This window comes from Cervus canadensis, chromosome 19 (genome assembly GCF_019320065.1).
Source record: "Cervus canadensis isolate Bull #8, Minnesota chromosome 19, ASM1932006v1, whole genome shotgun sequence".
In the NCBI taxonomy this organism is placed as follows: domain Eukaryota; kingdom Metazoa; phylum Chordata; class Mammalia; order Artiodactyla; family Cervidae; genus Cervus; species Cervus canadensis.
Window position 1 is genome coordinate 30,190,847 of NC_057404.1, and position 27,000 is coordinate 30,217,846.

Genomic DNA, 27,000 nt, shown 5'->3' on the forward strand with positions numbered 1-27,000 from the left:
TGACAGAGAAAGAACCTAAGTTCCTAAAAGGAAGTGATCCAAAGCTATGTTGCACAGTCAAAATTACAGTTTTACAAAAAAAAAAAATGTTCTTTCTCACTGTGTTCCACATACACTTGGCACAATATAGAGTGGATTAAAATATTTCTAATTGCAATGTGAAATTAATCTTTGTATTTTCAGTTGCTTTGGCAAATTATATTTTAAGAATGGATCAAAACAGCAGGAAGGCCTTAAGTTCATTTAATTCTCAAATCTTTGATATCCCAAATATGACTAAGATATTGTATCTTTATTTTGTAGCTTAGAAATGCAGAGTGAACTAAGAAATATTTCAGTATGGAAAATTGGGATCTATTATCAGGCATAATTGTCTAAGTTACTGTTATTACCAAAATACTATATCAGGATTTACAGGACATATTTGGTGGTATTTCAAGAGAGACTTGATTCTTGTGCTAATGAATTTATATTCCTTAAAGGAATAAATAAGAAAAGCAATAGATTCTATAAATTTAACATATAGTAACTTTGTTCTATCCTAAAGGAGATCAGTCCTGGGTGTTCATTGGAAGGACTGATGCTGAAGCTGAAACTCCAGTACTTTGGCCACCTCATGCGAAGAGTTGACTCATTTGAAAAGACCCTGATGCTGGGAGGGATTGGGGGTAGGAGGAGAAGGGGACGACAGAGGATGAGGTGGCTGGATGGCATCACTGACTCGATGGGCATGAGTTTGAGCAAACTCCAGGAGTTGGTGATGGACAGGGAGGCCTGGCGTGCTGCAATTCATGCGGTTGCAAAGAGTTGGACACGACTGAGTGATTGAACTGAACTGAACTGAACTTTGTTCTTGCCACATGTTTCAGTGATTATGAACATCTTTTAAAATAGGCTAAGTAAAAGAAAGGGGCTTCAAGGTGGTGCTCAGTCAGTTCAGTCACTCAGTTGTGTCTGGCTCTTTGTGACACCATGGACGGCAGCACACCAGTCTTCCCTATTCATCACCAGCTCCCGGAGCATGCTCAAACTCATGTCCATTGAGTCGGTGATGCCATCCAACCATCTCATCCTCTTGTCGTCCCCTTCTCCTGCCTTCAGTATTTCCCAGCATCAGGGTTTGTTCCAGTGAGTCAGTTCTTAGCATCTGGTAGCCAAAGTATTGGAGTTTCAGCTTCAGCATCAGTCCTTCCAATGAATATTCAGGGATTTCCTTTAGGATTGACTGGTTTGATCTCCTTGCAGTCCAAGGGACTGTCAAGAGTCTTCTCCCAACACCACAGTTCAAAAGCATCAATTCATTGGCGCTCAGCTGTTTTTATGGTCCAACTCTCACATCCACACATGACTACTGGAAAAACTGTAGTTTTGACTTTATGGACCTTTGTCAGCAAAGTAATGTCTCTGCTTTTTATAGCACTGTCTAGGTTTGTCATAGCTTTTCTTCCAAGGAGCAAGCGTCTTTTAATTTCATGGCTGCAGTCACTATCTGCAGTGATTTTGGAGCCCCCCCAAAATAAAGTCTCTCACAGTTTCCATTGTTTCCCCATCTATTTGCCATGAAGTGATGGGACTGGAAGCTGTGATCTTCATTTTTTGAATGTTGAGTTTTAAGCCAACTTTTCACTCTCCTCTTTCACTTTCATCAAGAGGCTCTTAAGTTTCTCTTTCCTTTCTGCCATAAGAGTGGTGTCATCTGCATATCTGAGGTTATTGATATTTCTCCCAGCAGTCTGGATTCCAGCTTGTGCTTTATCCAGCCTGGCATTTCGCATGATGTACTCTGCATGTAAGTTAAATAAGCAGGGTGACAATATACAGCCTTGACGTACTCCTTTCCCAATTTGGAACCAGTCTATTGTTTCATGTCTGGTTGTATATGTTGCTTTTTGACCTGAATACAGATTTCTCAGGAAGCTGGTAAAGTAGTCTGGTATTTCTGTCTCTTTAAGAATTTTCCATACTTTGTTGTGATCCACATACTCAAAGGCTTTATCGTAGTCTGTGAAGCAGAATTAGATGTATTTCTGGAACTCTCTTCCTTTTTCTATGATCCAGCGAATGTGGGCAATTTGATCTCTAGTTCCTCTGCTTTTTCTAAATCCAGCTTGAATATCTGGAAGTTCTTGGTTCATGTACTGTTGAAGCCTGGCTTGGAGAATGTTGAGCATTACTTTGCTAGCGTATGATTTGAGTGCAATTGTGCGGTAGTTTGAACATTCTTTGGCATTGCCTTTCTTTGGGATTGGAATGAAAATGGACCTTTTCCAGTCCTGTGGCCACTGCTGAGTTTTCCAAATTTGAGTGCAGCATATTGAGTGCAGGATTTTTCAGCATCATCTTTTTGGATTTGAAAAAGCTCAACTGGGATTCCATCACCTCCACTAGCTTTGTTCATAGTGATGCTTCCTCAGGCACGCTTGACTTTGCACTCCAGGATGTCTGGCTCTAGTGACTGATCACACTGTCAAGGTTATCTGGGTCATTAAGATCTTTTTTTTTTTTTTTGTATAGTTCTTCTGTGTATTCTTGCCACCTCTTCTTAATATCTTCTGCTTCTATTATGTCTGTACCATTTCCGTCCTTTATTGTGCCCATCTTTTCATGAAATAGTCCCTTGGTATCTCTGATTTTCTTGAAGATATCTCTAGTCTTTTCATTCCATTGTTTTCCTCTATTTCTTTGCTTTGATCACTTAGGAAGGCTATCTTATCTCTCCTTACTATTCGTTGGAACTCTGCATTCAGATAGATGTATCTTTCTTTTTCTTCTTTGCCTTTCACTTCTCTTCTCTTCTCAGCTGTTTGTAAGGTTTCCTTGTACAGTGTTGCAAACCTTCGTCTGTAGTTCTTTTAGTTCTTTAGGCCCTCTATCAGATCTAATCACTTGAATCTATTTGACACTTCCACTATATAATTGTAAGGGATTTGATTTAGGTCATTCCTGAGTGGTCTAGTGTTTTTTCCTAGTTTCTTCAATTTAAACCGGAATTTTGCAATAAGGAGTTCATGATCTGAGCCACAGTCAGCTCCCGGTCTTGTTTTTGCTGATTGTGTAGAGCTTCTCCATCTTTGGCTGCAACGAATATAATCAGTCTGATTTTGGTGTTGACCATCTGGTCAATACCATGGTCAGTATTGACTATATGTAGAGTCATCTGTTATGATGTTGGAAGAGGGTGTTTTCTACGACCAGCGTGTTCTCTTGGGAAAACTCTGTTAGCCTTTGCCCTGCTTCATTTGGACTCAATGGCCAAACTTGCCCATTACTCCAGGTATCTCTTGACTTCCTACTTTTGCATTCCAGTCCCCTATGATGAAAAGGACGTCTTTTTTGGTGCTATTTCTAAAAGGTCTTATTCAGTCATAGAACCATTAAACTTCACCTTTTTTGGCATTAGTGTTTGGGGCATAGACTTGGATTATTGTGATTTAGAATGATTTGCCAATGAACAGAGATCATTCTGTCATTTTTGAGAATGCACCCAAGTACTGCATTTGGAATCTTTTTTTTTTTTTTTTTTTTTATGAGGGCTACTGCATTTCTTCTAAGAGATTCTTGCCTGCAATAGTAGATATGCTGCTGCTAAGTTGCTTCAGTCATGTCCGACTCTGCGACCCCATAGATAGTAGCCCACCAGGCTCCCCCCTTCCCTGGCATACTTCAGGCAAGAATACTGGAGTGGGTTGCCATTTCCTTCTCTAGTGCATGAAAGTGAAAAGTGAAAGTGATGGTCATCTGAATTAAATTTGCCCATTCTAGTCCATTTTAGTTCACTGATTCCTAAAATGTTGATGTTCACTCTTGCCATCTGTTTGACCACTTCCAATTTACCTTGATTCATGGACCTAACATTCCAGGTTCCTATGCAGTGTTGTTCTTTACAGCATTGGACTACTTCCATCACCTGTCACATAACACGTGCTGCTAGTGGTAATGACTCCTGCCATTGCAGGAGATGCAAGAAACCGGTTTTGACCCATGGGTTGCAAAGATCCCCTGGAGTAGGAAATGGCAACCCACTCCAGTATTCTTTCCTGGAAAATTCAGTGGATGGAGGAGCCTGGCATTCTATACTCCATAGAGCTGCAAAGAGTTGAACATGGCTAAGCAACTGAACACACACACACTCAAAGAGAAAGAAAAAGTTGCTTTCATAATTTAAAACACAGTATACCCAGGAAGCACGATTTTAACGGCTGCTGGTGGTGGTTTAGTCACTAAGTTATGCCCAGCTCTTTCGACTCCATGAACTATAGCCTACCAGGCTCCTCTGTTCATGAGATTTCCCAGGCAGGAATACAGGAGTGGCTTGCCTTTTCTTTCTTAGGGATTTTTCCAACCTAGGGATTGCACCCTGGTCTCCTACACTGTAGGCTGTCTTCTGCATTTTAGGCAGATTCTTTACTGACTGAACTACCAGGTAAACACAGTATATAACACATAAGGAAGCAGTGCATAAAGTATTTTGCCAATATGATACTCAATATTGCCAATAATAGAAAGTAATAGAGACCTGGTAAAATATAGGAAAGCAAGGCTGTTTAAAGTCCATTATAGAAGAACAATTATTAGGAAATTACAGAACTTAAAATTGTAAGATAAGGAGCATATGAAATGAATAAAATAATGAGATTTTATTAATTTGTATAGACTGGGCTATGAGGTACTAAGAAATAAACCATGAAAAATCCTAATGGCTTAAATACAACACAAATGTATTTCTTTCTCACAGAGAGGGTCTGGCAACTCTTCAGGGCAGCTTTCCTTCATGTTATGATTCAAATATTCTCTTCATTTTGTATTCTTGTCATCTTAATGTATGGATTTCTGGGTTACGTAGGCAGAGGGAGATAGTTTTGGAGGTTTGTACAGGGTGGTTTTAAGGTCAAAATTTAGTACATGGCTATAGCATAACTGCAAGGGGGTCTGTTATATGAAGGTTAATGAGAAAGTTTTTATGAGAAATATAAAGATCAGGGGGTATGAAACAAAAGAAATCTTTGCTTTAAGTCAAATAATCTTGTGAAGCACACTCCAAGGAACTTGTCAAGTTTCTTGGGTATCAGCAATTGAAATGCTTTCCCACATAATTAATGGTAGTATAAAAGATAGAAAAATTTGAATATAGGGAAAGGGGAGAAAATAGTGTATGAAAGAGGAGCCATTTACTTGATACAAAGAGGAGGATTGGTGTGATAGAGTTAAGATGGTGTGATGAAAACCTATATAGAAATGAAAATTTAAGTTTCTGCAGAAACTGACATATATTTGGCATGGTTATATGAATGAGAGATATTCTCAGAGTGATAATAAAAGTATTTGTAGATCTGGTAAGCATTCTGAATGTTTCAGAAAGCAATTAGCAATAAGAAATATTTCTTAGGGCAAGCTTATGATGAAGCTGAAGTGAGAAGATGATAATTAGGGCAGAAAGCAATTGCCAGGTAGGACTTCATTTTAACATCCTGTATAACTTGGAGTTATTCATTCTGAGATATATGACTTTTGCTTTCTTTATTCTCCAAGACTTTTCTCAAATTTATGAAACAAATTCAAAGAGTTTGAGTCTTTTAGAATCGATGGTATATTTTATAGGAAGATGATGAAAACAATAGCTTCGTAAACATACAAAGGCTGATTTCATGTTTACTTGCATTATATATTGGTGTGACTTTTACAAAATGAAAACAAATTAAGATGCAATTGCATCAAGAGGATTTTTTTTTTATATTTTTATCCCAGAATATATCATGGTGTACATGGAATTAATAATGATTGTTTTATTCCACAAATGTAATGAAATTGTTGTTATGAAGGAAACAAATGGGAAAATGCACTTAGTGAATGCATTTTGGGGTAATGGTCATAAAAATAAATCTTAATTTGTAATCATAATAATGAAAGGAAAATGAGTTTCCACAGGAAAAAAAGACATAGTAATATTGTATTATAAAGCAACTATAATTTCATTACAATTTAATTTGTTTAGTTTCTCTAAACATTTTTCTTTAATAAGTTATCACTATGTACCTCAAATGATTATAATATAAATTACATTAACTTATACATTAATTAAGTTGAATTTATTGACTTTTATCAATGGATTTTGAATATTGCACTAGATTTCTGTTGATTGTAAAGCACTTCATTTACTTAGAATTTCTTTATAGTTCAACTCTATGTAGTAAAAACTGATGTGTGAATGGCTGGGCAAGGTAAAATATTCCAATTTGGTCTTTAATTTTGCAAATGGTTTAGGTAAACTAAAAAATTTTTTTCTAAATCGTGTATTAATCTAACCAGAGGGATAAATTCATTTGATAATCTTTATATATATATATATATATATATAAATAAGTTGGCAAATAACACCAAAACAAAGAAGTGAACCAATTCCATTCTGTCTTGACTCTCATCTATCTGCAAATGTTTTTTCTGATTTGTAGCTTAGTGATAGTTTCTTGTTTCTGTAATTTAGATGAAATTAATATGGACATACATTTGATATTTATGAATATATTTATTTTGTAACTTTATGTTTTATTATAGAGTACAAGTCAGTATTGTGTTTTTTAAACTTAATTTTTCAAAGACCAAGAAATGGGCCTATATATTTTTATAGATCACTGTAGGTATTTAAGCACTAAAGAAATTTGATGATAAAGCACTTCAAACCTGACTATGTTCATATATTAATATTGATGAAATATTTGTCCTTCTTTCTCTCATAGCATGTAGCACTGTTTTTATTTTAGTTGTTAAAATATAATTCTTTTTATTATAACTTAAAAGAATATAAATTTAATTTTTCGAATAGAGAGCTCTCATTTTATAAGGAGAAAAAGAGGTAGTCTGCAGTTGCTTGTGGTGTACCACTTCTGCTTGTTCAGTTGTGTTTCTTTGTACCTTAATACAAAGTACGTTAATATGAAATAATTTTGTAAGTCAAATTATATTGCTTCCCAACATAGTGACAATGTGCTACTTTGAACACATGAAATATAAAAGTATTAAAATAACTATGGGTTTCTCATTAATCCAGAAAATGCTCTAATTTGTGTACTATACTGTTCTATTTAACAAGTTTAAAATTCAAGACAGTTTGTTACTTGCCCTGTACCTGACATATTGATGTGCGTGCATGGGTGCTAAGTCGCTTCAGTCATGTGCCACTTTTTGTGACCCTCTCTACTGTAGCCCCTCAGGCTCCTCTGTCCATAGGATTCTCCAGGCAAGAATACTGGAGTGGGCTGCCATGCCTTCCTCCAGGGGATCTTCCTGAACCAGGCATGAAACCCTGGTCTCCTGTGGCTCTTGCATTACAGGCTGATTCTTTACCACTGAACCACTGGGGAAGCCTGACATATTGATGGTTATCAATAAATAATTATTGATTTTGTTAAATTATTGATATTTTCAGGACTGTGTTAAGTACTGTAGGAATTACAGAGGGAGAATAATTGCACCATATTTACTTTAAAGATGCAAATAAAAGAACTATTACAGACCACATGGGAAGAAATTAATGTTAGTAATTAAAGTTAGTAAATTAATGATAACCACATGAAGATGAGGAAGCCTTCATAAAGAAATAGAATGTTAGTTGAACTTTGATGGAAGTGTAAATAAAAGAAATTTGGTTCAACTTGCAGCTGCATAGAAGAAAGAAAATATCAAGGAAAATTTGAAAGGTTAGAGTTTTTTTAACATTATCAAACAGCATAGTGAAGGATCATTTGTATATGAAAATAATTGTTGTCTGACTCTTTGTGACCCCATGGACTTACCCCTCCTAGCTCCTCTGTCCATGGAATTTTACAGAGGGATGGGATGGGGAGGGAGGTGGGAGCGGAGTTCAGGATGGGAAACACATGTACACCCATGGCGGATTCAAGTCAGTGTATGGCAAAACCAATACAAGGTTGTAAAGTAAAATAAATTAATTTTTAAAAAATTAAAAAAAAAGAGTACTGAAACAGGTTGCCATTCCTACTACTACAGGGAATCTTTGCGACCCATGGATCAAGCCAATGTCTCTTGCATTTTCTGCTTGGAGGCGGATTGTTTACCACATCTTTACATACACCTAAGAAATTCTTAGAAAACGAAACCTTGTGTAGGGCTAGCAATTAAGCATTCTTAAAAATTTTCTCAGTGTTACACATGAATTCTTTTTCTGGATAATCCATTTTTCCCAAAACATCAGATAGTTAAAAAAAAATTAATGTTCAAAAAGTACATTATTTGTCATCAAAATAGCTTGGCAGTAAGATATCTCATCCCCAGTTAATTGAGATATTATATCAATAGCATCATAAGATATTATTCAGTTCAGTTTAGTCGCTCAGTCGTGTCCGACTCTTTGCGACCCCATGAATCTCAGCACGCCAGGCCTCCCTGTCCATTACCAACTCCCGGAGTTTACTCAAACTCATGTCCATCGAGTCGGTGATGCCATCCAGTCATCTCATCCTCTGTCGTCCCCTTCTCCTCTTGCCCCCGATCCCTCCCAGCATCAGGGTCTTTTCCAATGAGTCAACTCTTCCCATATATTATAATAATACAACATTAGAGATTCTGAGAACACAAGAACTCTCTGCTCAGATGTGGCACTGAGTCATAGATGTTTTTCTCCAACAGGAAGTACAATGAATAATTGATATTCTTTGGGCAAATGTACTCTGCTTAGGTGTAGGTGTAATTGGTGGTCTTATGTTACATGAAGCCTGGCATGCTTCAGTCCATGGGGTTGCAAAGAGTAGGACATGACTGAGCGATTGAAGAACAACAACAAATATTCCATGAAAACCAGGATATATTGCACATAAAGGGAATTTTTAAGAGAAAAACTTTTAAACTTTCCTATCATTAGCAAAAGGCGTGTTTTAGACCCTTTTATAAGTAATGTTGTAAAAAAATTGTCTGTGATATAATAAAGTATAAATATGTTACTTTGTATTTGCTCTTTATGTATTTGGGGAAAGAAAATAGACTCAATGCAAATGGCATTTTCAGAAAATAATAAATGTGTTTAGTTTTATTAATAATTTTTCAGGAAGCAATTTTGGATAGGTAGATAGAGCTCATATTGTTGAATTTTGTTTTGTTTTAAATGCTTATATGTTTATTTGGCTGTGCTGGGTCTTAGTTGCAGCATGCAAACTTTTTTTTTTTTTTTAGTGTTTTGCAAAATAATCACACCCTTTTAATCACATGAAATACAATAAAAACATACTGGGGGATTATATTGAGCTACCAGTAACAAAAAATGACCACAGGCTCCCTGACAGAAGGAAGGTGAGTATTCTTAGAGGGAAACAAAGCTTCTTTCAAACATTGTTCACATTTCATATGATTTCTGTCCATTTTGAATTCTTTCATGAGCCTGCGCATAAGTAGAAGTGAGGGTTTAGCATGTGAACTCTTAATTGCAACATGTGGGGTCTAGTTCCCCAACTAGGGATAGAACCCTGGCTCTCTGCATTGGGAGCAGAGTCTTAACCGCTGAACCACCACGAATATCCAAGATCATTGGGTTTTGAATTAAAATGAAATGATTAATAATATTTGTTCTGTAGGCACATACCTTTATCATCTTTTCTGGTATTAGATGACGAAGGATATATATAAATGATTGATTACTTTAATGAAAGTAATCTCAGAGTAGTGTGTGGAAAGAATTAAAAGTGAAAGTTAAAGAACTGGAATGGTTCTTGGCAAAAAGTTGATCTTAACACCAATTACAAAATAATGAAATACACTTCTTAACTGTTTTCCTAGTGCACAAAGAAGAATGAAGGCTAGAAATAATGATTTCTCTCTAACATGTATTTTAAAAATACTATATTTCCAAGAATTTTAATTGTGATAGCATTCTTTTCCATGTTACCATATTCATCTCAAGTCAATTACACACAATTTAATTGTGGTATTTTACTGAGTGGATCTTGCTTTCGTTACAGTTACAAATATTTGATAATTATTTATTTCTGTTGCTTTATTGAAGAGTGATGCAAACTCACATAGTGAACTGTGAAATCAAGGAGATGGCATCTGTAACATTTGTTTTCTTTTTTTATGAAAATAGAATCCCAAAGACATATTTATTTTCCTCCATGCCGTAAATGATGACAAGAAAAAACTGCATTTGCTAATTATATTTTTATACTCACTAGTTTTCTATTTGTATTTCTATTTTTATTACTGAATAATAAAAGTTACTTTTAATTTATTCCCTTGCATTGTTGTTGTTCAGCGGCTATGTCTGACTCTTTGCAACCCCATGAACTGCAGCACACCAGGCTTCCCTGTCATTCACTGTCTTCCTGAGCAAACATGAGTTTGCTCAAACTCATGTCCATTGAGTGAGTAATGCCATCCAACTATCTTATCCTCTGTCATCCCCTTCCCTTCTCTGCCATTCTCCTCTTCTGATAATGAAAACCTTCAATCTTTACTTTTTTTTAATTTTTTCATTTATTTTTATTAGTTGGAGGCTAATTACTTTACAGTATTGTAGTGGTTTTTGTCATACGTTGACATGAATCAGCCATGGATTTACAAGTATTCCCCATCCCGATCCCCCCTCCCACCTCCCTCTCCACCAGATTCCTCTGGGTCTTCCCAGGGTACAAATTCAGATATTGGTTTAAAATAGATATGAAATCTATGGATATATTAATTTATATAAGTGTTAACTTTTCCTAAAAAGTGAAATGTTATAACATGATACTTTAGTATTTTAGTACTGTATTGCCTGAATAATATAAAATCATTTACCTTTTATTAATATAAAGAATAGAGTTAGCAACTCTGGTCTCTAAGAGTTAGCCACTCATAGCTTTAAGAATCTCAATTTGCTCACTTTTTATACAGAAATGAAAAACACAGTAATCAAAATAAAATATTATCCTTTGCTTGTATTTATAATGCCAATATATCATTTTAATGAATTATATACATTTGTCATTCATATTTGCAAAATGTATTTTTTTGAATGTATAGTGGGGAAGTCTCACCAATAAGGGCTGATAGAATTAAGACAAATTTTTGAAAATATTTATTAAAACTATATTTTGACATATAAAAATCTATAAGATTAAAGAGGACCTAGCAGAGAGCAAGCTGTCTTTGAAAATACTCTGTGCCTACCATGTTGAGAGGTAAAGGTAACTCTGTTATAGTGAGTAAATATTCTTGCCTGGGAATATGGACAGGGGAGTCGGATGGGTGACAATACATGGGGTTGCAGAAGAGTTGGACACTACTTAGCAACCAAAGAACAACAGCAAATGCTTCATTTACCCAATCAGGAAATAAAAACCTAATAACTCCCTGGAATAGTAATTAGTGAAAGAGTTACTTCACTGTTAACAGTGAACAGTGAAAGTATAACAGTGAAATTATATAATTGTGTATATATATATATATATGCACATATGCTTTGGCATATTATTTTCTTTTCCACTGCATGTATGGATATGCAAAACTCAGCTTTTATGAAATTGTATGCATGCATGTGTGCTAAGTCACTTCAGTTGTGTTCAACTCTTTGCGACCCTATGGACTGTAGCCCACCAGGCTCCTCTGTCCATGGGATTTCCCAGGCAAGAATACTGGAGAGGGTTGCCATGCCCTCCTCACGAAATTTTATATCCCCAGCCCGTTCTGACATCTGCTTTGGATGATATGTGTATCTTGTCCCTTTTATGTCTCTCATTTTTTACTGTTCATGTAATTATCTTTCTGGGATATTACAAATTATTTGAAAGCATATACCAAGTTATTTGTCTTTATCTTTATTCCCCCAGTTAAAACAGCCAATGTAATTAATTGTAAAGCCAGTTGCAGAATGTATTTTAGACAGGTGCATTTCACTGAAGATCTGTAATAGCTATATCATACATTTTCAATAATAAGCTATTCTCTTATTAGTCATTTTATGGAAGCTTCTGTATTTAGGTTAGTAGAGAATGAAACTTATAACCTAGTATCACCTGATCATAATGGAGAATGAATCAAAGAATGTAAACTAGATTGATTATCCCTTATTAGTTTTAAAAATTCTCTTCACATATAGACTAAATGATCAGAGCAGTTCTGCTGTGTCATTAAATATTACATAAACAAGTATTGAAGTCTAGAGCATCTCATATCTTGCCTTTTAGATATTTTAAGGCTTCTTGGAAAGTCGTTTATCTAAAATATAACAGTATAGAAATGCAATTAGTAACATGTTTATAAAACCACAAGTAGAGAGTGTCTTAGTAATTTTCTTTGACAAAATGATTTCTTTTATAAGCAAACTTCATTGTGTAGTAACATGTCCCAGCTTCCTTTATTTTTCACAGGATCATAATTATCTTTATTGCAATGAAGAGACAAGACCAAAAGGTCGTAAAATGGGCCTTATGGAATAGTTACGTATTAATAGACTGATTGGAGCTTGTCTTTTCAACACTTGCTTTAGACATTCAGTTTTATTTTTATTCAATAACAAGCAGGCTCTGGAAAATTAATTCACAGTAATGAATTACAAGAAATTGATTTATAAATGATGATACATACTTTATTTATAAAAAAGATTGATATTTCTTTATTAGAATCTCGTTATCTCTAAGTTCTGTGAGGAAAGAAAACACACCTCTTTAGTTCATTGTTAAATCCCTAGAGTTTAGAAAATTGATTTTTGAATTACTTCATTAATATCTATTTAGTTTGCTCTTAATGGCTTAAAGTCATTTGGGAGATTTCATGAGTAATTAGTATTGTTGACAGATTTTTAAATGTCTGCTTAGGGAATACTTAGTAATAATTGTGCTTGATTTAATATCTAATTTATTAATATTATGAATTTAATTAAAAAATTAGCATTTCCTTACAATTAAACAATCACTCTTCTCATAGGAACCACATAAATCTTACATAGAAAATAAATATGTATTAAATTTCCCATGGCCTTTAAACATTGGTTTAGTTTTTATATCATCAAATTCTTCTCAGTGTTTTATTTTCACATACCAAGCCTAGTAAATCAATTTATCTTAAATGCTTTAGCCACTTAACTGTACATATTACCATGCTGTGCTGTGCTGGGCTTAGTCTCATCCAACTCTTTGTAACCCCATGGACTGTAGCCTGCCAGGCTCCTTGGTCCATGAAATTTTTTAGGCAAGAATACTGGAGCAGCTTGCCATTTCCTCCTGCAGATATTACCATGATTCCAGAGTAAATCGATATGATTATTCTAAAACTGGTTACAAATGTGTTCATACTAGAAATTTGCATTCTTTGTGCTTCCCTTGTGGCTCAGCTGGTAAAGAATCCGCCTGCAATGTGGGAGACCTGGGATTGATCCCTGGGTTGGGAAGATCCCTGGAGGAGGGAAAGGCTACCTACTCCAGTATTCTTGGCCTGGAAAATTCCATGGACTGTCTAGTCCATGGGGTCACAAAGAATCAGACATGACTGAGCGACTTTCACTTTCATTAGCCTTTCAAAACTGCCCCTGATTTTTTTGTTTTAGACAAATGCTTGTTTTCTGGCAACCAAAGAATGATCCAAAACTATTGTGTATATTCTCTTACCTTCTTTTTATTTCCCTAGTAATTAAGGAGCCCTGGTTCTTTTTTGTTGGTGGATATTGTGTAACAATTATCTAGAGTGTCCTTAAGTGTTGGCAAAAGTACAGTGGATATTATTGGTCTCTTTTAAGGAGACATCTGAAAAGATACCTCTTTTAGGTCTGTAAGTTCACATTGATTTTCCTTCTGTAACATCATGTTGTTACATCTGCTCTCCTTTTCTTATGTTTCACCAACTTCAAAGACTCTACTACATTAATAAGAAAGTTGCTTTGTAAGCAAGATATCAAAGCAAGGCAATTTAGAATAAGCAGATTAAAGAACACTTCCTCTAGACCAGTGATGGACCAGCCTGCTAGTCCAAATGTCAAGGGTAACCTCCTAAATGAGAATAAAATCAAAACAATGTAGCAAATTTTCCAAATTTAATTTGTTCACTTTGTTGGTGTTTCTTCCTTAAATTAAATGTTGCTATAACAGTGGTAGAGTTTTTAAATAATTCCTTGTTACAAAAATAAAATGTTTTATAACTTTATTTTCAAGCTGAGGATAGATTATCAACCGTCAGATCCAAAATAGGGTTGAACAGTTCAACCTTGAAAAGATCATGTATGCTTCTGGACCTCGGGAATTGCTAGAACCAATAACTAGAAGACCTACTAATATAACACTTGACATTTTTCCAGTAAACTTAGTCTGGTCTTAACCATGCAGTGAAGTCCATGGTCCCTGTAATATCTAACACTGAACAGAAATGCTTCTCATTTTTCTGAAAGGGCTATCATCAGCAAGTTTGGATAAAATACCCATCTTGGACCATCCACCAAGTACAGGAAGTTTGGCTTATTTAAGAACCTGGTATCTTCTTCTATAGCTAGGTAGATCAAATGAAGTAATTTCAAATTTAAGGGAGAAATGCCATGCAAAACATATAAGCTTACATTGAGAAAGATGTCCTTACGTAGCATAACACAAAACTATATGCCAGCCATGCATTTATTTCCTTTGTTCTAATTGCCATTGTTTTCTAAATGTTGTTGGTTGTGTAAACTTGCTGGGGCTGCCATAAAAAAATACCACAACTGGGTGGCTTAAACGGCAGAAATGTGTTTTCTTATAGTTCTGGTGGCTGGGCATCCAAGATCACAGTGTAGGCAGGTTTGGATTCTCCTGAAGTCTCTTTCCTTGGCTTGCAGATGGCTGCCTTCTTCCTGTGTCCTCCCATGGCTGTCCCTCTGGCTTTCTTGTCTGTCCTAATATTTCCGATAAGAACGCCAGTCATATTGTATTAGGGCCCATACTTGTGAGTTGATTTAACTGTAGCTTCTTCTTTAATGGTACTATCTTCAAAAATAATCACTTTCCAAGGTACTAGGGTTCAATCCTATTTTGAATTTGACAGTTGATAATCTATCCTCAGCTTGAAAATAAAATGATTTGGATGAAAACAGTTAAGACCATAATATTGGTCAATGAAATTCAAAATAGAAGTATAAAATTATTAAGGCTAATTAGAAGCTGTATCAATTACTACACCTTCATCATTAAACAATTTTTAAACCAATGTATTCTTGACTACTTGGTTAAAATTCTCTTATTTGAATACTGTGCAATAGGCCTTAGATGTAGTATCCTTGTAATATCTCCTTTTATAAACTCTTAATTTTCCACAATCAACTTAAATTATGTTTCTTTTGTTGTTCCAGTATTCTGTTTTGCATTTTTGAGAATAGCAGCTTGTGTTGCCTATGTTTGTAATTTTCTTGAAGAGATCTCTAGTCTCTGCCATTCTACTGTTTTCCTCTGTTTTTTTGTATTGATCACTGAGGAAGGCTTTCTTAGCTCTCCTTGCTATTCTCTGGAACTCTGCATTCAAATGAGCATATCTTTCCTTTTCTTCTTTGCCTTTTCTTCTTTATTTTCTCAGCTATTTTTAAGGCCTCCTCAGGCAACCATTTTGTCTTTTTGCATTTCTTTTTCTTGGGGGTGGTGTTGATCATTGCTTCCTGTACAATGTCAAGAACTTCTGTCCATAGTTCTTCAGGCACTCTATCAGGTCTAATCCCTTGAATCTATTCATCATCTCCAATGTATAATTGTAAGGAATTTGATTTAGGTGTTACCTGAATGGTCTAGTGGTTTTCCCTACTTTCTTCAATTTAAGTCTGAATTTGCCAATGAGGAGTTCATGATCTGAGCCACAGTCAGTTCCTAGTCTTGTTTTCATTCCAATCTCAAAGAAGGGCAATGCCAAAGAATATTCAAACTACCTCACAATTGCATTCATCTCACGTGCTAGCAAAGCAATGCTCAAAATTCTCCAAGTGAGGCTTCAACATACGTGAACCAAGAACTTCCAGATGTTCGAGCTGAATTTAGAAAAGGCAGAGGAACCAGAGATCAAATTGCCAACATCTGTTGGATCATCACAAAACCAAGAGAGTTCCAGAGAAACATATATGTCTGCTTTATTGACTAGGCCAAAGCCTTTGAGTGTGTGGATCACCACAAACTGTGGAAATTCTTCAAGAGATGGGAATATCAGACCACCTGCCCTGCCTCCTGGGAAATCTCTATGCAGGTCAAGAAGCAGCAGTTAGAACTGGACATAGAACAACAACTGGTTCCAAATAGGGAAAGGAGTACATCAAGGCTGCATTTCATCACCCTGATTATTTAACTTATATGCAGAGTACATTATGAGAAGCGCCGGGTTGGATGAAGCACAAGCTGGAATCACGATTGCTGGGAGAAACATTAATAACCTCAGATATGAAGATGGCACCACCCTTATGGCAGAAATCAAAGAAGAATTAAAGAGCCTCTTGATGAGAGTGAAAGAGGAGAGTGAAAAAATTGGCTTAAACTTAACATTCAGTAAACTAAGATCATGGCATCTGGTCCCAGCACTTCATGGCAAATAGATAGGGAAACAGTGGAAACAGTGACAGACTTTATTTTTTAGGCTCCAGAATCACTGCAGATGGTGATTGCAGCAATGAAATTAAAAGATGTTTGCTGTTTGGAAGGAAAGTTATGACCAACCTAGATAGCATATTAAAAAGCAGAGACATTACTTTGCCAACAAAGATCCATTCCATCAAAGCTATGGTTTTTCTAGTAGTCATGTATGGATGTGAGACTTGGAGTATAAAGAAAGCTGAGTGCTGAAGAATTGATGTTTTTGAACTGCGGTGTTGGAGAAGACTCTTGAGAGTCCCTTGGCCTGAAAGGAGAGCCAACCAGTACATCCTAATGGAGATCACTCCTGAATATTCATTGGAAGGACTGATGCTGAAGTTGAAACCCCAATACTTTGGCCACCTGATGTGAAGAACTGACTCATTTGAAAACACCCCGATGCTGGGAAAGATTGAAGGCGGAGGAGAAGGGGACAACAGAGGTTGAGATAGTTGGGCGGCATTGCTGACTTCATGGGCATGAGTTTGAGTAAGCACTGGGATTTGGTGATGGACCGGGAAGCCTGGTGTACTACAGTCCATGTGGTTGTAAAAAGTTGTACATGACTGAGTGACTGAACTGAACCGGTAATCATAATATCTTTGATGCTATATAAATAGGCAACTTATTTTCAGTGGGCTATCCTTGCCACATTATATCATAGAACTTTCAAAAACAGTTGATTTTATTTATAAACTATTAGATCCCTTATAATTAATATAGATACAGTATAATACAATTGAATCTAATATAGTAATTGTTCCTTGTAACTTTCATTTATATAAAGAAGGACATATATTTGGTTATATTTATCACCTTTGAACCTACTGTGCTCTATTCACAGATAACATGTGTTTCTAAAGTTTAATAATATTTAATTCAATTTTTTTACAGTGAGAGTGGTATATTTAAATATCCCTGATTTAATTCCAAGAACTAAAGCATTTGTATCCATTTGACAACATTGTTAGGCTTTCTTTAACAAATATTATACTTCTTTAAATATAAATAATGGTAATATTCAAATCAATGGAAAAGGTAATCTGGAATATTATGTAATCATGTAACATTTAGGTGGTACTTCTTGATGTTCTTTTGTTGTTGTTGTTGTTACTTTTGTTATTTTAATCCTAGTCTGTATGAGTAATTTCTTACTTTTCTTAACATGTGTGGATATGTGTGTGTGAGTTGCTCCATAGTCTCGACCAACGATATACAAATACACAGATCAGGAATGTAGTCCTCCTTCAGGAGTTTCTCCCTCTGCCCATCACTGATTTCCATCAAGATTTCTCAATATATCCTTCTAGTTTGCTATACTATTTGCCCTCTTGAAAAAAAGATGAGAACGTAAAATGATCTAGCTCTGATATTTATGACATAAAATTCAATAATTAATTTCTAATGTAATTGATATTTATTTCTACTGTTAATCCCTCCTAATCTAAAGCAAATGATTGGGAAACAGTAACTGGATCGCTTCTTGGAGGAATACACATTTCAGAGTTAGTGCTGTTTAAAAAAACTGTTTGAGAAATAATTTATTAAATGTGTTAGAAGACTATTACTCAAATTGGTATGATAAATATCTAAAGGTTTAATTCACACTCTTCTATACATTTGAAAAACCTCTGTGCATTTTTAATGAGTTAAATTTTTTATAACTATTGAAATTTTTATTGTGCTAATAATGTTAAAACTTGTAAGATAAGCAAGTAATTTCTGGGGTTCAGTTAAAGCATTTCTTTGCGAAGTTTGAGTTCTTTTTTACTTCATGACATCTAAATGTGGGTATTTGCCTCAGTTTCTCAGTGTTTTAGTTTCTAACTCTTGATTTTGCTTTTTCTTCAGGATGTTTTGAATAATTTGGGCTCTTGTGAACTGGATGAAGATGATCTAATGCTTGATTTGGAATTTTTAGAGGAACAGAATCTTCATCCTTCAGGTAAGTATTGAGGAAATGCACAATTTCTTACAACTCAGGTATTAGTCATTTAGCTTGCATTTGATCAGCTAAATATTGTCTTGGGCTGCATTCAGTCTTTTCAGTCCCCAGTTTGTATATTCCATGTGCAGGATGAATGGTAGGTAACCTGGATACATTATTCTGCTGATTTTATAATCTATTATGAAAATATAAGTTTTGTTGGAAGATAATTATTACATAAGAAAAAAATATAAAACAAAGCTGTTTCTATGGGGGAAATTCTGATGAAACACTTAATGAAAAAGTTAATATCTTCTTTTTTTAAAGAGAGGGAACAATAATATAATCCTATTTTTCACTTATTTGATATCAGCAAATGAAAGTTTTGTAGATCTAAGTTTACTCTTTCAAATCTTAGGCATCTCAGTAATAACTGTGGTAGTTAATGCAGTAGGATTGACCTCAAAATTAGTAAATACCACTAGAAACCAAAAACACACACTTATAAACACATATATACACAGAGATACAGTGTGAGATAAACAAATTCTTGCTAAATAAACTAAGCAGGGAGCCCATTATATATATTTGTATTTATATTTGTATTAAGGTGTAAAGTGTAATATTTTCAATAACAAAATTACTGCTTTTGAAGTAGGATATAGGGATTAATTGTTCAGTCAAATTTAGATATTTGACTACAATGGCAAGGTTTTACTTTCTATTAATGCTAAAAATACTTTGAATATAGTAATTTTCAAGTGAAAGCAGAAGTAACATTAAAGTAGAATTTCAAAATATTGAGTCCTACTGCATACATTTGAAAAAATCCACCTCTTGGAATTTATTGTCCATGTTTTTAACTTTTATGAATTAGACATAATTGCTAAGGTTTTTCACAGGTATAATATTTTATCATGAATTTTTGTTCATGCAGTATGTTATATATAATAACAGTTGTCAAAACAATGTTTTAATTTACTTTTAATTTTTTAATATTTTTAATTTACTTTTTAATTGGAAGAACATTGCTTTACAGTGTTGTGATGGTTTCTGCCATACAACAATGCAAATCAGCCATAATTAGACATATATTACCTCCCTCTGAGCCTTCCCCTCTAGAACATCACAGAGTGCCAGACTGTCTTGCTGTGTTATATAGCAACTTCTCACCAGTTATTTAACATATGGTAATGAGCATACTCCTTGGAAGGAAAGTTATGACCAACGTAGACAGCATATTAAAAAGCAGAGACATTACTTTGCCAACAAAGGTCCGTCTAGTCAAGGCTATGGTTTCTCTAGTAGTCATGTATGGCTGTGAGAGTTGGACTATAAAGAAAGCTGAGCACTGAAAAACTGATGCTTGAACTGTGGTGTTGGAGAAGACTCTTGAGAGTCCCTTGGACTGCAAGGAGATCCAACCAGTCCATCCTAAACGAGATCAGTCCTGGGTGTTCATTGGTGGACTGATGTTGAAGCTGAAACTTCAATACTTTGGCCACCTGATGCGAAGAGCTGACTCATTTGAAAAGACCCTGATGCTGGGAAAGATTGAGGGCAGGAGGAGAAAGGGACAACAGAAGATGAGATGGTTGGATGGCATCACCAACTCAATGAACATGAGTTTGAGTAAAGTCTGGGAGTTGGGGATGGACAGGGAGGCCTGGACTGCTGTGGTTCGTGGGGTCGCAAAGAGTCAGACATGACTGAGCGTCTGAACTGAACTGAACTGAATGTGTGTATGTCTGTGATACTTCCTCCATTCATCCCACCCTCTCCTTCCCCACTGTGCCCATAAGTCTATTCTCTTTATCTGTGTCTCCATTCCTTCCCTACAAATAGGTTCATCAATACCATTTTTCTAGATTCTGTATATATGCATTAATATACAATATTTTTTTAATCTTTCTGACCTGCTTCATTCTGTATAACAGACTCTAGATTCATCAACCTCACTAGAACTGACTCAAATTTGTCCTTTATATGGTTGAGTAATATTCTATTTGTGGTATATAAGCTTCTTCATCCATTTCTCTGTGATGGGCATCTAGGCTGCTTCCGTCTCCTCGCTATTGTAAATAGAGCTGCTATGGACATTGGTGTACATCTGCCGTTTTCAGTTATGGTTTTCTCAGGGTATATGGCCAGTAGTGGGATTGCTGGGTCAGGTGGTAGTCTTATTTCCTGTTTTTAAAGGAATTTCCATACTGTTCTCCATAATGGCTGTATCAATTTTTTTACATGCTCCTCAACAGTGCAAGAGGGTTCCCTTTTCTCCAAATCCTCTCCAGCATTTACTCTTTGTAGATTTTTTGATGATGGCCATCCTGACTGATATGTGAAATGATACCTTGTTGTAGTTTTGATTTGCATTTCTCTAATAATTGAGCATCTCTTCATGTGTTTATTAGCCATCTGTATGTCTTTTTTTGAGAAATAGCTGTTTAGGTCTTCTGCCCATTTTTTATTGGGCTGTTTGTTTTTCTGATATTGAGCTATATGAACTGTTTATATATGTTGGATATCAATCCTTTGTCAGTTGTTTCAGTGGCAATTATTTTCTTCTATTCTGTGGGTTGTCTTTTAATCTTACCTTTGCTGTGCCCAAGGTTTAAGTTTCATTAAGTAGTATTTGTTTATTTTTGTTTTTATTTCCATTACTCTAGGAGGTGGGTCAAATAGGATCTTGCTGTGATTTATGTCAAAGAGTGTACTGCCTATGTTTTCCTCTAAGAGCTTTATAGTTTCTGGCCTTACATTTAAGTCTCTAATCCATTTTGAGTTTGTTTTTGTGTATGGTGTTAGGATTTTAGGCTAATATAAAAAAGAAGCCAATTTTTTTTTAACTTAAATGCCAATAAATTTAGGATAACCATATCTTGAGACATTATTCCTGGATTTGATTTGACAGATATTTTAAAAATGTACATTTTTTTTTTACTTTTATGCAGATACCTTATATAACCTTGCCATTCCTATGTATTTATTTTAAAGAATTACACATGGTGCCAATGTATACTTTTTTGTCAACATCTGCCAAAACTACACACACATTTATCTTTAGATCAACTATCAAACATCTAGAAATTTAATTGTAAAACACTGGAAGTTTACAAAATAATATATGTAAATAACTACTCATTGCAAAATATTGGAAACACCTCAGGTGTCCTTCGATAGGACATTTGTTGAACATACAGTGGTACACTGAGCAGTCATTAAAAAGAATCATTATGGTGTCTATATATGCCATAGCATGATTGTAAAAATATACTATTAGTGGTGGACTTTTCAGTGATTGATTTGACATCATTGACTGCTAGCTTTAGTACGAGTATAACAAGTAGACATTTTGTCTCTCTTAATGAAATGACTGGAGAACTACACAGCAACACCACTCCTGCCCACAAGTACTTAAATCTGTTTAAGTCTCTTAATTAAACTATAATTTTACAGGAAGTATTGGGATGAGGGGAGAGGGAATGTAAAATGTTATGATGGGATTGCCAATAACTAAATATAGAATATGGGGAATTCTACAGGACACATGGTCTGGATTTTTCAACAAGGAAATGACATGGTAAAAAGAAGAAGGGTATTATAGATTAAAAGTGGCAAATGCAATGTGACACCTTTTTTGCAAAACGTATAACACTGTAAAATATATATTTCTGAGTTTATCAGAGAAGTTTGAATAGGGAAGGAATAATCATCACATAATTATTTTTATTTTTTGGGTGCTGAGTATTTTTCTTTGATTTTGCTTTTGAGGAAAACTCAAAACGTGGTTGAAATGATACGGTATCCAAGATTTGCTTTACTAACAAATACAGAGGAGGGAATAGATGGAAACAGTGTTGGTAAATTATTCAAAATTATCAAAGCTTGGAGTAAAAGTTTCATTGACTAATTGTAACGTTTCCTCTATTTCTGTGTTTTTAAAGATATTTCACAATAAAAGTAAAACCAAGTTGAATAAACTGAATATTAGGCAACATACCAATCTGAGCTGTGTTTGTTAGGCAACCATGATAAAGAGCAAAGGGTGCCTTAAAAATATAGAAGAGTTAGCTTAAATTATTTGCTTGGGGACAAAAATGAACATTTATAAATTTATCTTTTATAAAATAATGAGTGCAGTGTATTTCATTAGTTTATTATAAAAATGATAAAACAAATATGCTGAATCTCCTGAATCTGCTTTAAGGTATAGATAACTTGGTTGAGGCCAGAACAAGAGTACCTTATGAATCAACAGAGTTAACCAAATTGTTCAGAAGATAAATAATGTTTACTTTGCGTATCTGAAGAACAGTTTTAATAAGTGAGATAGTTCTTAAAATGACTTGGGTATTTTTAATATTACTCAACACAATACCTTTTGAAAACCTATTTTATTTCACATGCCACATTATGGGGTATGAAAAAAGACACAAATATCTGTTTGAGTACATTAGCTCATAGAGAATTTTTGGTTGAATTGGTTTTATATAATTTGTTTTCTTTTTAAGGCAACATAATTAAAGATCTCAGAATATAAGAAACTCATTATTGATATTTTATAATGATAAAATGCAAAAAGTCTGAAAATTAAAATAATGATACCATTAAATTCTACTACTTGTATTACTGAAAATCATTAGAGGTTTTAAATAAATTTTATTAGAACAAAATATTCAGTTTTTACTATAAGATTTTATTAAAAATTTATAGCAGTTTCTAGTAAAGCATACTGTAATGGTCAAGGAGAATTTTGTCAAAAACCAGAAAAGTACTTTTGTTTTTAAAATATTAAGTCAAATATTTTGAATAATTTTCATATATGGCATGTGTACAATTTATTCTGTTTAACATACAATTAATGATGGTTAAATTTGCAAAAACTAGATAAATCATCATGTGTTGAAAGTGTAAGAAGTTCAGTTGTCTTTTTTGCTACAGTAATTAGCAGATAATAGTTGTACAATGAGTAGCTATTAACAATTATATTTAAAACATAGACATCTTTGGACATATGTATAATGAATAAAAATGGATATAAAAAGTAAAAACAAAAATTAGTAAGGTTTTTTTTTTAACAGAAAATCAAACACTTTTAATTAAGAGATTTATTTTACTGGACAAAGTTTGAAAATATATAATTTAAAAACTTTCTAATATTTTTTCTATACATATATATATTTAACACTGTTTCATATTAAGTAATTTAACACGCAAAGAGACATTCTAAAGGCCAGTAAAATTTATAATAAATATACATATTATAATATTCACTTAGTATTATTATTGATAGATATACTACTTGTAGTTTAAATGGTATATTTATATTAGCCAACCAAGTGAAATATCAGAATAGCAAAAACAAAGGAGAGAATGACAATTTGAATCGTATGATTCCAAATTTGTGTCATATAAATGCTCATATACATTTGAATTTGTATTTCTGTTTCATCAGGTTATTGCATTTTGTGCTTGTGACTTGCGCTTGGTAAAGTTGGCTACTATTGTAGTCATCATAATTATTGTGAAAGAGGAGAGTGAAAAAAATGGCATAAAACTCAACATTCAAAAAACTAGGGTCATGGCATCTGTTTCCATCATTTCATGCCAAATGGATGGGGGAAAAGTGGAAAAAGGGACAGATTTTATTTTCTTGGGTTCCCAAATCTCTGTGGATGGTGACTGCAGCCATAAAATGAAAAACCGCTTGCTTCTTGGAAGAAAAGCTGTGACAAACCAAGACAGTATATTCAAAAACAGAGACATCACTTTGCTGACAAAGGTCCATATAGTCAAAGCTGTGGTTTTCCAGTAGTCATGTACAGATGTGAAAGTTGGACCATTATAAAGCTTAGTGCTGAAGAATTGATGCTTTCAAGCTGTGGTGCTGGAGAAGAATCCCCTGAACAGCAAGGGGTTAGTCCTACAGGAAACCAACCCTAAATATTCTTTGGAAGGACTGATGCTGAAGCTGGAGCTCCAATACTCTGGTCACCTGATGTGAAGAGCTGACTCACTGGAAAGGACCCTCATGATGAGAAATATTGAGGGCAAGAGAAGAGGGGACGACAGAGGATGAGATGGTTGGGTGGCGTCACTGACTCACTGGGTATGAGTTTGAGCAAACTCCGAAATATACTGAAGGACAGAGAAGCTTGGTGTGCTGCAGTCTATAGGGTCCAAAGAGATGGACACGACTTAGTGACTGAACAATATTAATTGTGGGCATCTTTTAATGTGCTTTTTAAATTTCATTATTGTCTGTATTTTAATCTAAAAATGAATTAAAATTTTGCAGTTTTTTAAAAGTTTGTTTTTCAGCAGAACAGTGAACAGTTTGAATAAAGTTACACAAATCCTTTGAATAAATAAATGTATCTGTGGAGTCCTATATTAACATACCTTCTTCTTAAAAAAGAGGTAGTATGAATAAATAATAGTACAAATAAAATATCTGTTTTAAAGTGCAGTTAAGTGGGCTGCCATCTATGGGGTCGCACAGAGTCGGACATGACTGAAGCGACTTAGCAGGAGCAGCAGCAGCAAGTGGGTATTAACATATTCATATTAATAAAAGCAGGAAAGAGCAATTTCAGTGGAAGAAAAGTGTATGAATTCAAAATTAGTTCCCAAAAGGAGACTTACCTTAAGGAGAAAAAAAATAAAAGCAACCCTTCTGTATAATTTACTCTCATCTTGGCATTATCTAATATTATCTTTGTAAATTCTAATACAAAAGCTAAGATTTTAGATTAAAAAGCCTATGGATAAGCCTTCCAGATGTCTTTTGTTATGTTTTATTTGAATTAATATTTAAATTAGTTTTCTGGGAATTTTTATGTTCAATTAACATGCATCATGTATAAATGTAAGATTATCAATTTGTTTAATACCAGACATTCTGTTCTCCCTGTGGTAAAATATCTAACCTGTCTCCTAAGAAACATCTATGCAGGTCAAGAAGCAACAGTTAGAACTGGACATGGACAACAGACTGGTTCAAAACTGGGAAAGCAGTACCTCCAAGCTATATATTGTCACCCTGCTTATTTAACTTCTATTCAGAGTACATCATGTGAACTGCCAGGCTGGATGAATCACAAACTGGAATCACTAATTCTGGGAGAAATACCAGCAACCTCAGATACGCAGATGATATGACTCTAATGGCAACGTGAAGAGGAACTGACGATCCTCTTGATGAAGGTGAAAGAAGAGGGTAAAAAAAACTGGCTTAAAGCTTAACATTCAGAAAACTAAGATCATGGCATCTGGTCCCATCACTTCATGGCAAATAGATGGGGAAACAATGAACACAGTGGCAGGTTTAATTTTCTTGGACTCCAAAATCACTATGGACAGTATCTGTAGCTATGAAATTAAAAGACACTTGCTCCTTGGAAAGAAAAGTTATGACAGACCTAGACAGTGTATTCAGAAGCAGAGACATCACTTGGCTGACAAAGGTACATATATTCAAAGCTATTGTTTTTCTAGTAGTCCTCTATGGATGTGAGAGTTGGACTATAAAGAAGGCTGAATGCTGAAGAAGATGCTTTTGAACTGTGGTGCTGGAGAAGACTCTTGAGAGTCCCTTGGAATGCAAGGAGATCAAACCAGTCAGTCCTAAAGGAAATCACTCCTTAATATTCATTGGAAGGATTGATGCTGAGGCTGAATCTCCAGTAGTTTGGCCACCTGATGCAAAGAACTGACTCACTGGAAAAGACCCTGATGCTGGGAAAGATTGAAGGCAGGAGGAGAAGGGAACGACAGAGAATGATATGATAGGATGTCATCACTGACTCAATGAACATGAGTTTGTGCAGACTATGGGAGTTGGTGAAGGACAGGGAAGCCTGGTTTTCTGCATGGGGTCGCAAAGAGTCGGACATGACCTAGTGTGAGCAACAACAAAGTATAATATTTACTGTTTTTCTATTTAATATATCGTTTATAATGAATGTCATAAGTCAGAACAAAAGCAGCTATTTTTAATGGAAAATGTGAGATACTATTTATACCTTCATAAATTTAAAAAATCTATTAGCGACTTTTCTACTTTTCTATACTCTCTTATTCATGTTGGTAGGGTGGTGTTTTGCCATAAGTTGAGTCATGCAAGATACTAGCAGTGATGTTGGTTAGATGTACCTCAAAAGTCTTTTGAAAAATAAAAGTACTAACAAAATTTACTCACATTTAATGTTTTTAAGACTGAAACAAAGGACTGTAAAATTATCTTTACATTGAAATGCATGTTATGAACTATATGATACCTCAGAGAAAAATGCCACAGTATATTTTTGCTCAATTTTTCTGTAGTTTTATATTTTGGGGTTCATAATTTTTCTATTAATTTAGACATCTTACAAAATAATCATTCAAGAAAAATAAGGTAATAATTAAAGAAGGACATGAAAAATAAAGTGAAGCCACAGGTCCATGGGATCACAAAGAGTAAGACACGACTGAGCAACTGAGCACCCTGAGTACAATCATTTTGTCAATCAATGCATTTTT

The 27,000-nt window shown here is 34.7% G+C and overlaps 1 protein-coding gene across 5 annotated transcripts in view; it reads left to right on the forward strand.

The window, feature by feature from the left end:
• The window catches only part of CCSER1 (coiled-coil serine rich protein 1), a 1,404,567-nt gene that overhangs the window by 241,350 nt on the left and 1,136,217 nt on the right, over positions 1-27,000 (forward strand). For all 5 annotated transcript variants that reach the window (XM_043438592.1, XM_043438589.1, XM_043438594.1 and 2 more), the window contains one exon: positions 18,399-18,492. In XM_043438592.1, the coding sequence (XP_043294527.1) occupies positions 18,399-18,492 (94 nt within the window). The remainder of the gene's footprint in view (positions 1-18,398; positions 18,493-27,000) is intronic.